Raw genomic sequence first — 13,601 nt, 5'->3', positions numbered from 1 at the left:
TTGACCCAGGGGCTTGTGCGAACTTTCTCTCTCTGGAGTTGGCATACAAACTTGGAATCCGTGCAGAGGAGATGGGGCCTATGAGCGACGCAAGCTTGGCTTGTCTTGGGTTTAGCACTCCGGTCACCCGTCGATGCACGATGTCCTTCGACTTATTGTTACTCTAGATGGTGAAAATGTCGTTGGTTGTGAACCAATATTGGGCTATTTACATGGAGGGATAGAGAAAATTGCTGAGAACTGGACGATTCTGCAGTATCTTCCCCACCCCCTATCATTGGAAACCTCCGCTTGAACATTCCGAGCTTTGTGGATAGCAAGGAGTTTTACATTATGCCTCTTGAGGGTTGTGATGTTTATTTGGGTATGCCTAGGTGTCACAGCGTCCATGCTTTGGTGGATACATACAATTACTTTGGAGCATAGAGGGAAGACACATGTAGTTATGGCAAACTCAAGGGAGAGTCAGTTCTTGTTGTATCTGCTTCAACTATATGCTCAGTAATGAAACATCATATTTCTGCGTATTTAGTTTTTGCAAAGGAGACTAAGTCTGTCAATCCACAATCTGTTGTCTCTAAACTGGATGAAGAGTGGACAGATTTTCTTAATCAGTTTGGAGAGTGTTTTTCTAACTCTTTTGCCAGGGGAACCTCTATTTGAGAGGCTTGAGGATCATGGGATTGATATAGTGCCAGGAAGTAGTCCACCAAACAGGCCACCTTATAGGGTGAGTGCAGCTCAGCAGGAAGAGATTATGAGCCAGATGAGGGGTCTTCTAGAGAAGGGGCTGATTTAGCTAGATGAGGGGTCTTTTAGAGAAGGGGCTGATTTAGCTAAGATGAGGGGTCTTTTGGATTATGAGCCAGATGAGGGGTCTTTTAGAGAAGGGGCTGATTTAGCTAAGTTCGTCTTCCTACTGTTCACCAGTGCTGCTAGTGCAGAAAAGTGATGGGTCATGGAGAATGTGCATTGACCATCGTGCATTGAATAAGATAACCATCAAAAACAGATTTCCCATTCCAAGAATAGATGATATCTTGTATAGATTAGAGGGGTCAGCTATCTTTAGTTGCATAGATCCTAAGAGTGGGTATCAATAGATCCGTATTTGTCTAGAGAATTTGTCCAAGACAACTTTTAGGACCAGCTTTGGGTTGTATGAGTTCTTGTTGATGCCATTCGGGCTTATCAATGCTTCTGCCACCTTTAACCGGACGGACATAATTTTCCTAGCATAGATCTTTTGTGGGCACTTTCTTTGACGACATGATAGTGTACTCAAAAGATGAGGCAGAGCATAAGAGGCATCGGGCAATAGTATTTGTAGAACTCAGCAACCACAGGTTGATCATAAATGCAAAGAAGAGTGAATTCTTTATGCGTGAGATTGACTTTTGGGACACATTGTCTCTAAGGATGGAGTGCGCATGGACCCCACTAAGATTGAAGCAATTTGCAATTGGCCACAGTTGAAAAATTTGCATGAAGTACGAAGCTTTTTGGGCTTATGCTCGTACTATAGGCGGTTCATACGCCACTTTGGTGAAATTGCTTCACCCTTCTATGAATGCAGAAGAAGGGAGCATCTTTTATATGGATGAAAATCAAATTGCAGCATTTGAGATGCTAAAGGAAAAGCTTACTTCAGTTCCAGTATTGATCTTACCAGATCTATGAAAAGCTTTTGCTGAAGCTTTTGCTGTCCATGTGTAAAGAATGGCCTTGGAGCGCTCATTATGCAGGATGGACGGGTAGTGGCCTTGTGAGAGTAGGATTTTGCTGGATGATGAAAGAAATCTGGGCATTTATGAGAAGGAATTGCTGGCTGTAATTCATGCCCTTGCTACATGGAAGCACTATTTACTTGGGGCTGATTTCACAGTGCAGACAAATCATTAGTCTTTGAGATATTTCCTCACTCAAACAAAGTTATAGGAGAAGCATATGCGTTGGGCCAATTTCTTATCCATGTTTCACTTTCAGATAGTGCATGTGAAGGGTAAAAAGAATGTAGTGGCCGATGCATTGTCAAGGAAACGTTTCCACAGTAACCATTGCTTACCACAGTGACTTGGATGCAATGAAGGACCAATATGCTCAGGATGAGGATTTCTCAAGGATTTATGACCAGGTATCTAATATTCAGCGTCATGACCATTATACTCTCAGAGATGGCTTTTTTATGATGCATGCTTGCCTTTGTGTCACAAAGCAGCTGAGGTCAAAGATTATGATAGAAAGTCACGCTCCACTGTATGTCCCTTAGAGGCTTTGATGCCACGGTAAAGAAAATGGCGCACTTTTTTTATTGGCTAGCTTTGAGATGGGATGTGGATGCCTTCGTAAGAACATGCATCATTTGCCAAAAGGTCGAGTTTGCCCAGCATAAGACATCTGGATTGTTGTAGCCATTGCCAATCCTAGATAGACTGTCGAAGAGCATTGCCATGGATTTTATGTTTGATTTTCCTAGGACACCTACTGAAATGGATGGCCTTTGGACTATTATATGCTAGTTCAGCAAGTAGGCACATTTGATTTTGGTGAGGACAATGGAACACATGGCAAGATTGTTCATGCATAACATCTTTAAATATCATGGGATGCCTTAGTCTATCGTGAGTGACAAAGATCCGTGCATGACGAGTCTGTTTTGGAGAGGGCTCTTTGAGAATATGGGCACTGCATTGAAGTTTTCATCTTCTTTTCATCCTGATACAGATGGGCAGTCCGAAGAGGCTAATTCCACTATACTTAGACTTGCTGAAACGCTATGTGTCTGAGCACAAGACACAATGAAAGTAGTATTTGCCTTTAGTGGAGTTTGCTTACAACAATATCGTGCATACTTTCACTGGGAAAGCTCCATTTGAAATAGTGGAAGGAGGGAGGAAAATCCTGCTTATCTGCTTACTAAACATAAGATCTTTGAGGCTGATAAGTATGTTGAGAGCATGGATGTGGAATATTAGAAGGTGAAGTAAGCTCTCTAAAAGACTCAGGCAAAGCAAAGAAAGGCAGTTGATCGTCACCATTGTGATCTAGTGTTTAAAGAAGGTGATTGGGTTCTTTTGCGTTTTGAAGGCTGAAAAAGAAGGTGGCAAAGACCGGTTGTTCCCCAAGCTCAATATGGGATACTATAGGCCTTTTTAAATTTCAGAAAAGATCGGTGATGTAGCATACAGATTGAAGCTACGAGATCATTGGAGGATTCACAATGCTTTCCATGTGAGTCTCCTTAAGCCTTTTTGCGGGGATGTGAGAGGATATGCCTTTTGAGATGCAACCAGAGGTTGAAGAGCTGGATGAGATCCCAGTTCCAGAGCAGATTTTGGCACATAAAGAAAGGAAAGTCAGAGGTACAGTTTCCCGTAGCTACTTGGGTGAAATTTAGGAATTATTCACCATTCCATGCAAAGTGGTTGGAAGAGGATGATCTGGCAGATACACCTCAGTTATTACAGCTCTACCGGGAAGCATTTCAGCTTGAGCCAATTTCAGATGTGGCTCCTTCAGGCTCAGCAAAGTGTAGGTTTGGAGCATTGCCTGATGCTCTAGTATCTCCGTTGCTTTGATACAAACAGGCTCAGATATCTAGAGGTCCCTTGGTGACATTGTATGTTCACTTGCTGATAGTATATTTGCCATGGGACTTCTATGATCAGTGTACTAGTCAATATGAGATAGTTTTTGCAGTGTATATGGATTGCTACCCTAGGCTTTGAACAATCATATATGCTATGTCAGCTTGTAATACATGCTTCTATGATGGTATATGCTCATTTATTTCAGTTATTAACATCCAAATGCAATAGAGGTCGCTTGCCAGGTTCCAAGAGGGGTATGTCACGAGGGCGCGAGTCTAAACTTGCATGTGGGTAGGATTTGGAAAACTCAGGGGGCAAGGCCATAGGATGTGGCTATGCAAAGTTCCCCCTAGGGATTCGTGCCTTGGAGGTAAATTTGGGTATGGGCAAAAGAGGGGGTAAAGGACCCTTAGAAATTCAAGTTGGTCATGGGTTTGGTCTTAAAGTTGTTCCATTAGAGGGGGCAAATGAAGAGGAGGATACCACGTGGCATCTCCCATACCTTGGATGGATTTGGTAGGTTTCTTGTGGAAGCACCTGGAGGAAAAGCATCATGTGGGAAAAATGACGATGAAGGATTCACGTCGTGCAGGAAAATCTGGTCGCACGGATTTTTGGAATGGATTGTTAGTTGTCGTACGGATTCATGCGGCTGTATGGACTTTGGATTGCTGGTATGGATTTTGACTGCAGTACGGAGGGCCTTGCACGATTTTGCAAGGAGGAATCATATGGCGTGTACGGAAGTGAGTGGAGAGGCTGTACAGATTGTTGAGTATGGATCTGTTGCACGGGTCCTTGAGCAGTGGTATGGGCAAGGTAAGCAGCCGTACGAATTGCTGGTGGGCCTTGGTGTACGGCTGTCCTATGATTGATGTACATTTGCCTCGGGTTGTGTGCTACGTATCTGCAGCCCTGTGTATCGGTTTGCCACGGGCTGTATGCTTGGCCAAGTGGATTTTTGGCCGCACGAGCCGTCGTGTGGGCAATGTGAAAAAGGTGCCCTCCAATTGGTATGCCATAGCCTGTGAATGGGCTTAGTTGGATGCCCTGAGGTTGTTGGCTGGTCATCTGGGACTTTGAGCACATTAGTGGTCCTGTGAGCATTTGTTGAGAGGCAAGTGGATTGTGATTGAGAATGGATTGCTAGTAATAGTTATGGGTTTTTATGCCAATGCCAGGGACAGATTTGGATGCTTAGTGTATGCTTGATGACAGGGCTAAGGCAAAGTGGCATTGATGCCTAACCAAGTGTGGATGCTCTGAATGCAAGAGGACTTGTATCTATTGTGTGGTCTTTTTAGGGTCTTCCAGGTAATAAAGAAATACTTAAAAGGGTGCCAAATGTTAGGGGCCAATCTGTGTCCTTGTTTCTTGAGCAGGAGCACTCTAGCTCCCAATTAGTATTTGAAGTACTTGCTGAATATTTTAATGTGAAAGCATTGGCTGGTTAGTTGACTATTACCGCCCTCTTGTTGGCCTTGAGGCCGGTTTCATTTTTGCTAAATTTTGGGAAAACATCTCCAGATCTGAGCATGTTCTTGAGGTTGTTCCTTATTTGCTGTGTATGTAGAGCTGCTGTGATGGTTTCCTTTTCTTTTTTGCAAAAATAAGAACTTCTGATAAAGCTTTAAAAAGAGATATAGCTCAACTGTTTATGCGGCGCTTTGGCCCAGTGTATTGCAGGCTGCCTCACTTGGCTTACTGCCGACAACAATTCATGAATAGTCTCAATGAGCCATTTAATTCACCGGCATTTGATGTCAGCAGCAGTCGACAACAGCATCCGTTGCAGGGTAATAGCATGTCACATCAGCAGGTCCAGAATCTAGCCTATAAGAGCTGGTGGTACTTGCAAAGGCCTGGTTGGCTAGCTCAAACAGGGTCAGGCCTATTACGGACTTAGTCGTGGCTCGCCTTGAGTTTTGGCCAACCCAGTATGGACAAGGTTTAGCCTATGAAACACCATCCCTCCCTCCATTCTATTGCAACAGATCTTGCAGCTGATTAGCCTTTAGCCTCAGTTTGTAGCACTCTCTTTCAGCCCCTCCATATCTACTAGGGATTAGCTCCCCACCTTCCTTCAGAGCCTGTCTTAGCCATGAGCACAGTCAGCAGATCTAGCCTCTCCACTGGGGATCCAAAAGATGTATGCAGCCCCCTTCAAAATGAGGTAACACAACAGTTATATTCTTTGGACCTTTGGTGATTGCCAAGGGCAACAGTTAATAACAATAGTAGTTAGCTTGAACCCTAGTCCTTTTGCTAGTATGTCATTCGTTTTCGTGCATGCAATTGGTCTCTCTTTGTCTTCTTGTAAGCTTGCATTCACGCTTTTGCACACAGTAGATAGCTAGTGACAGAACATGTAAGCTTCGTGCCCCGTTATGCTGACATCTATGCCTATGGCATTGCTGCCTACCTGGTGGTAGCCACACAACCACAGCCATGTGGATGATCAGATTTTGATAGCAATGGAGGTTCTCAGATACAGCCATACGGCAGTATGGACTGGCATGCAGGCAGTTGTACTAACAACTGACTTTAGCAACGGTTTAGCACAAAATAACATGTCACATCAGCAAGTTGGGGGTCCAGGGGCCTGTCGGCCCCTATGTGGCTGACTGCTGGTCAGCCAGCTCAAAACAGGGTCAGTCTTACAGACTTGGTCAGCCCTATACTCATTGACCCAGTTTGGAGGAGGGTCAGCCTATAAAAGCCTCCATTCTAAGGCAGCAGATCTTGGAGCAGTTCAGCCTTTAGCCTTAGTTAACAGCAGCTCTCTCCCAACAGCCTCTCCAGCCCACTTAGCCCCTCCAGAGTCCATATCTAGTACTCTTGTGCGATAAGCTCCCTCCCTTCATGCATAAACAGCCCTAGCTGTGAGCAGAAAACCTAGTTTCTCTAGTCAAGAGATCCAGCCTCTCCAATGGGGATCAACCTTCTTCAGTGAGGGAAGCCAACATTGTATTCTTTGGCTTTTTGATGATTGCCAAGCTCCACCCTTTTGTTCATTGTATCAGGGTTTTCTTCAGTCTCATAGGCCCATCGGTCTTTAGGAGACTTTAATAAACTTTCTTTCTTTCTTTCTTTCTCTCCCTCCGCCACTCACTGACACTCAGATTTGGTTTGATTATGCACGCACACTTTATGACATCATAAAATCAGCCAATCTCTAACCTCTCACATCCTGCACCCTCTTCACTAGAGGAGGGGTAAAGGATGCCGTAATGAAGCTTCATAATGGCTGAGCGAAGGATCATGAGGGGCTATGCACTGAGTTCATTGCATATGGGATTAACCTCCTAGCCCCGATCTTAGCAAAGCTTTTTAATGAAGGTGTCTGTTTGGGATTTCCACACCCTTGGACCATTAATAATATCTCACCCATCCACAAGGCAGGGATCCCATGAGCCCAGAGAACTACAGGACCATTATGATTGGACATGTCATGTCCAAGATTTATGCATCAGTACTTGACTCTGAGATTAGCAGACTTGCAGAGTGTCGAGGACTTAGAGCAGTAGTATAGCCGGCGTGATCATGGAACCATGGACCACATCCTCACGCTTAGATGTATCATCGAGGAGGAGAGGTCATGGAAGCAGAGGGTTTATTGTTGCTTTGTGGATTTTCGCAAGGCATTTGACACGGTTTCGAGAGCCCGCCTCATACGGCGCCTAGAGGACTTGGGCTATGACTAGGCGATCATTTGGGCTGTCATGGCACTTTACGAGAGAGTTTTTGGCAGAGTTCAGGCAGGATCCGGGTGGACAGACGAGATCATGAGCACCATCAGAGTCAAACAAGGATGTCCTTTGTCGCCTACCTTATTTGGCCTCTACATTGACGAGCTTGAGACAGTGATGCAGACACAGGGGCGTGCAGGTTGCTATCTTGCGAGCACGTTGATTCAGATTCTGCTCTATGCAAATGACGTGGCTCTCTTGTCTTCCTCAGCAGAGGGGCTTCAGAGACACCTAGATGCACTATAGTCCTTTTGTGAGTCTCATGATTTGAAGGTCAACCTGGGCAAAACCAAGGTCATGATCTTCAATACATCTTGAGCCATCATGTGTCAGGAGCAGTTCACATTTGCGGGGTCATCTGGTGAGATAGTTTCGTCATACACTTATCTTGGGGTTATCTTCTTCGGACCTAGCTTCACTATGAGACCCACGGTGCAGGGACGCTTGAGTAGAGGGTATGCTTCAATCGCTAGACTAGAGAGGCAGTGCTTTCGCTCGCACTTTCAGGATCCACGTACCAAGGGGTTGCTTTTTGACTCCTTAGCTCGCTCAGCAAGGATGTACGACAGTCCTTGTTGGGGGCCAGACTTATCGGATATAGAGTGGGCCCGTGTGGAGCAGCTACAGGTTCTCATGTTATCACGGATGATTCGTGGTAAGTCATCCGTTCTTTACCAGATCATTTAGGTTGAGTTTGGGTCACCTCCTTTACAGCTAGATGTTGCATTTCAGGTCATCACATATCTGAACTGAGTTAGGGAATATGGGGATTATACCTTGGGGCGTAGCAGGCTACCATGGATAGCTCTATCCTCTTCTATGGCACTTGTAGCAGGAGGAGATCAGAGGTGCTGGTATGCACGTACAGAGAGATGGTTTGAGCGATTGGGGCTCCACATGGATAGACTACCTCCCTTCCAGTATAGCATGGATGCTCCGTTTTCTCCCCTCTTATCACACGAGATCAACCAGGTTATCCGTGAGGATCTACTACAGCTACACACATTTCGGACTTGGTTGGGACCGAGTGAACTCCCAGTGAAGCTTAGCTTCTACAGAGATCACGTCTTACGTATCACAGTGGAGGGTTTCATTGACCCATTAGGATACACGCAGATTCACCTACCCCACTCGTTGAGAATCTCTCTTGGGCAGTTTCGGGTCTCTTCACACAGACTTCGCATCGAGAGCGGCAGAGCAGAGCGACTACGCGGGGAGATGCGCATATGCACACTGTGTGACATGCAGGAGGTTGAGACAGAGGAGCATTTCATCTTCAGGTGTCTTGTATACTATGAGATCCGAGGGCGTTTCCACTGCCTCTTCAGGGATAGTTATGGGATTTTGGCCTATTTCGTCTCCTTCCCCGACCAGCAGTGTTTGGCAAGTTTCATTTATGAGGCACTTAGACACCGTGAGAGGATACTTCGAGCACGGAGACAGGAGCATACTTCTTCCTCAGCTGATCCCTCTCAGAGCTCTATCACGGAGTTCTTTCAGCTAGATCACATGGACCCCCACGAGACGAGGCCTCGACATGACCGTGACCCGGAGCTTGTGACTCGACAGCTCAGACAGAGGGTCGACACACATATCACACTTGGGGACATCCCCTCCCTTAGAGTCGGAGCCCGACCGACGGGGGTCACAGTAGCCCTGGTCAGAGGCAGAGCTACGACCAGGAGATGTGCCAGGACTACACCTTTGAGTGGTCGACAGCACTCTATTGTCGACTTCATGCCTCCACTGCCTCATCCATCTTGATATCTTGCTGCTGCCGATGATGATGATGATATTGATGACGATGTTGAGATTGATATATAGTCGACCATCGACATGACTATGTTGTACTTAGGACTTAGTACTACCATTTTGCATTTTTGCATTTTGCATTGGTATGGACACTCGTTTCGTAGCTCCACTACCACAGCTTGTCGTATCAAGATTTTCACAGTCTCATAGACCCATCGGTTTTCCGAAGACTTTAATAAACTGTCGTTCTTTCTTTTCTCTCTCTCTCTCTCTTCTTCGTGAGATGCATGCTTAGTAGATAGCACTAGCATAGCTAATGAAAGAAACATGTAAGCTTCATGCCCATTACACTGCTTCAGTAGTAGCAGGCTGAGGATCAGCCATGTGGATAACAGGTTTTGCTATGCAGATAGCTATGAGACGCTTTGGGATGGATTTCGAAATGAAAATTGAACTTTCAGAATATGTCCGAAAGTGGACGTTATGATCGAAACCTGGGAAGTTTCGTATAACAAAACACGTGACTAAAAACTATAACTTTTGAGACATTACATCCTATTACACGGATTGCAGAAAGCTGAAGGATATATCAAATTTCACTTGAAGAGAAGGTTAAGCTTTAATAACATTTTGCAAATTTAAATGTACAAGCTTTAATATCAAACCACTAAAAACTGCAAATTGGAAAATTTAGAAGGGAGTTCTTGAATGCAGACCTCAAAAATTTTTCGTAAGAAATGTAATTTACCATTTGAACTTTGTACAAATTTGAAATTTAAGTTAGGGTTCCTTGTTTTAGGTAGCATATTGACTAGCTTTTGTTGCCAGTGGTGTAAGTGGTGCAGGGAAAACAGAGGCAGCTAAATTAACAATGAAGTATATGGTTGCTTTTGGAGGCGAAAGTGCAATAGGAAATGCAATTATGCAGACAAATCCAATTTTGGAGGCTTTTGGAAATGCAAAGACTCTCAGAAACAGGAATTCCAGCCGCTTTGTACGTTAGTCAGCCTATATTTCTTGTTTTGGTTAATCATTGGATTTGGAAGTTGATTGCTTATTTCTTTCTAATATTGATGGTATTGCAAGAAGGAAAATTACAAAATAGCATGGTGAAACAATATATGACCACAACTATTTATAGCTGAGGGCAGATTAAAGCACCTTTTATGTACCACAATAGAGAAGGTCCTAATGCTACTCCATACTTTGTGGGCGCAAATGAAAAAGTGCGTTCAGACCTTAACACTCTCATTCGTGTCAAAATAAGGCTGATCTATTGGAATTTTAAGTATGAGGAAACTTGTTGTGATTCATGACATTTTGCAACCACAAGGCGAACTTGGTAAATTGAATAGTGAAGAGATAAATTGCAAAATTGCCTTGTCCTCCCAAGCCAACCTAAGTAGTTGGATATGCATGTGCTAGTGCTGCATGTAGAAACAACTCTTAAAAGCCGTATCCTAGTCAACTTGAACGATTCAGAACAAAGTTTATGTGGTGCGTTGCCCTATTAGCTAGATTGTCTCAGCATCCTTTGCTTAGATGATCGTTCGGGAGACACTTAAATGAAATCGTATAGTTTTCACAAGCAGTGGTAGCCTTCTTCTTTAGTGCTAGCCTTTGTCACGGCTGAGTCTGCCCTTCATTTCGAGATTTCGAGAGTGCCGATAGAAACTTAGTTACAAAGACCTTTGTATAAATGGATGCTCAAGGTGTGTGGGTGTGTGGATTTGTATGTGTGAGAGCATATGTTTATACTATGGTTTACACCCACAATTAGGCGTTGATGACGTCGGTGGGGTTGTCATGGTAGCTAGTCCCTGCTATGCGTGATGGAGTTTATGGTTTTCAACCTATGAGTGACTATCATGAGATTGTATAGTACTTCCATATATCTGTGTGATTCCTTGGGGACTTGGTCCATGTTGTACAATGTCCATATTAGATCTTTAATCTTGCTCTATATGAATAAGCAACATCTGCAAGAGTAATGCCATTCATAATCACAAGTTTTAGAGCAATTAATTCATGTGGTTTCTAGCAATAACTACAACAATACTAGTGGGAATATTACTTTCTACAGCTATAGCAGCAAGAATAGCACTAGAATTGGCACTACCATTGACAATAGTGCCAATAGCAGTAGGAGCAAGAGTAGCAATAATAGTAGTGGTATAGTAGAGGCTAGTGACAATAGTTATAGTAGCGTTTAGGAGCATTATCCATAATGAAAATGAAACAGCCATGACACGTTGTTTGTATATGCCAAGTTGCTTCTAAGTTAATTCATGCACGACCTTTTGGTAAATTGGTGTTTGTAGTACGATTGGCAATTGAAGCAACAACGACAACAACAACACTTTTAGTGGCCGTGCCCTAATATCAGCAATAGCAAGAATAGCATCGAAAGCAAGGGTAGTAGCAATAGTAGTAGCTATTAGGGGTAGAGGGTAGTCGTGCACTAGTAGAAGCATCGATAACAAAAAAATACTAGAGAAAGGAACTACTAGTGGTGGTGGTGGTGGTGGCAATGGGGGCAGTGGTAGTAGTGGTGGTGGTGGCAGTGTAGATGGTAATGGCAGTGGTATTAAATGTAGTAAAAAGCATACTAGTGGTGGTCATGGTGGGAGTGGGGCGGCAATGTAGTAGATGTAGTTGTTGCACTTCATTTTCAGTTTTCCCAATCTAATACAGTGTATGGACGCTCAACACTTCTTTTGACACGGGCTAGGATGGCACCACCTAGCACTCTTTGTCGCATCAAGAAATCTCTATTGTACTTTAGCCTTGTGATCACCTCCGACGAGTGGATTATCACCTTCTCTAATGCTCGTATACTAGTTTCTCATGTTGTGTACTTTGAAAAGCTAGAGGAGATACACATAGCTTATGCGACTTGTTGTTCCCATTTGTAACACTAGTACTGAGACACATCTTCCCCCCCTTGCCTCCGCCACCCCACCCCCTTCCCCTCCCCCCTTCTTAGCATATAGGAGATGCATCTAGGGTTTTCTATTGGTGCTATGACAAGTGCTTGTTTTACGGGCAATTTTGCCATTCTCGAATTTGCCCACCTCTCTCTTCTTTATGAATGCACTTTAGTTGTCTTGTAGTTCAATTATAACAAAGGTGAGTGTTATGGATGCAAATTATGAATTTTTATTGTTTATAGAGAAAGTTGCTGAAAAGAAAGCAAAACACATTCAAAATCCAATAGTAGGATTTTTTGCTAGAAATAATAGGAAAAACATAGACTAACAAAAGGACGCATTGGATTAAGACCCATATTGGGGGTTTTACCACAAACAGCTAGGATAACTTTGGTGAGCACAAGGGGAAAAATAAAAAAGGAAAAAAGGGCATCTAACAAGCACCTCCTCTTGAGTGTTAGAAAACAGAGCTTCTTGAGAGGAGGGGGTGATCCTTCCAAGATTAACCATGAAGCTGCCCCAAACTTTCACGATGGTAGCCATAAGGGGAGAGGAAGGCATCCCTAGGTGTGTTGATGTAAAGATCCACCTAATGTAGTCCATCCAATCACCACCCTAGGCGGGGGGAAAAGGTGCCTATGAAGAAATCGTTCCAAGGCTCGTGTTCTGGTAGAACTCCCTTGTCCACAAGCTTGCAAAATAAATCCTTGCACGGCAAATGTGTCAAAGAGATTAGGACCCCCCTTGTATTGGGACAATCAATGTTTTCAAGCCATCCTAGCAATGGAATCTGTTGAACCATCAAACCCACTCCATAAGAAGTTCTTGATCGATCTTTGAAGATGGTGCATCTAAGGCAAAGCATCGAGCATCAATCATCTCGTAACATGAGCAGTTGTAATGGAGCCCAAGGTGAAAGAAGGTAGAGTGAGGACTTCAATTGGGTGGTTAGGGGAGATTATGAGCACGATCCGGGCCAAACAAGGTTATCCTTTGTCACCAACCTTGTTTAGCCTAAATATTGGTGAGCTTGAGTCCATCGCGTCATTGGGATGAGCTCGAGGTCCTTTATCACCCTTACCTGGTTCCTCGATCCCGCTTAGAGAGACTTCAGGTTTTGTTTCTTGCTCAGGTGATTCACAGCAAGCTATCGGTCCCACATGAGATTGTACCAGTGGAGTTTGGGGCTACCCCTCTATAGCTTCATGCAGCTTCCAGGTGGACACTTTTCTCCGTAGAGTTAGTTGACTTTGGTACCAAACATCCGAACGTTGTAGATTTCCATAGCTGGCCCTAACTTCATCTATGGCATTGGCGGCAAAGGGGATCAGAGGAGTCGGCTACTCGGACACGCAAGTGGTTTGCAGCTTGGGACTACAGATGGATACACTGCCACCGTTTCAGTAGAGCCTTGAGGCTCCATCCATTTCGCTCACCTACGAGGAGGTAAACCAAGCCATCGAAGAGGATCTATTGCAGCTCCACACATACAAGTCTTGGGTAGTACATACTAAGCTTTCAGTTAATGTTAGCTTCAATAGAGATCATTGCGTATGGATGGGGTTTACTAACCACCGGGC

General features: G+C 44.2%; 1 protein-coding gene and 1 pseudogene across 2 annotated transcripts in view; both read left to right on the top strand.

The window, feature by feature from the left end:
* Nucleotides 1–13,601, top strand: part of LOC147894104 (myosin-1-like) — an 89,023-nt gene that overhangs the window by 7,395 nt on the left and 68,027 nt on the right. For both annotated transcript variants that reach the window (XM_087385072.1, XM_087385071.1), the window contains exon 6: nt 9,920–10,085. In XM_087385072.1, coding sequence (XP_087241198.1) covers nt 9,920–10,085 — 166 coding nt within the window. The remainder of the gene's footprint in view (nt 1–9,919; nt 10,086–13,601) is intronic.
* On the top strand, nt 2,024–3,601 carry LOC147894105 (uncharacterized; annotated as a pseudogene).

This window comes from Dipteris shenzhenensis, chromosome 14 (genome assembly GCF_047967505.1).
Source record: "Dipteris shenzhenensis isolate YYH24624 ecotype China chromosome 14, Dip_SZ_1.0, whole genome shotgun sequence".
NCBI classification, from domain to species: domain Eukaryota; kingdom Viridiplantae; phylum Streptophyta; class Polypodiopsida; order Gleicheniales; family Dipteridaceae; genus Dipteris; species Dipteris shenzhenensis.
Note: the sequence above shows the minus strand (reverse complement) of the source record. Positions and strands in the feature narration are given on the sequence as shown.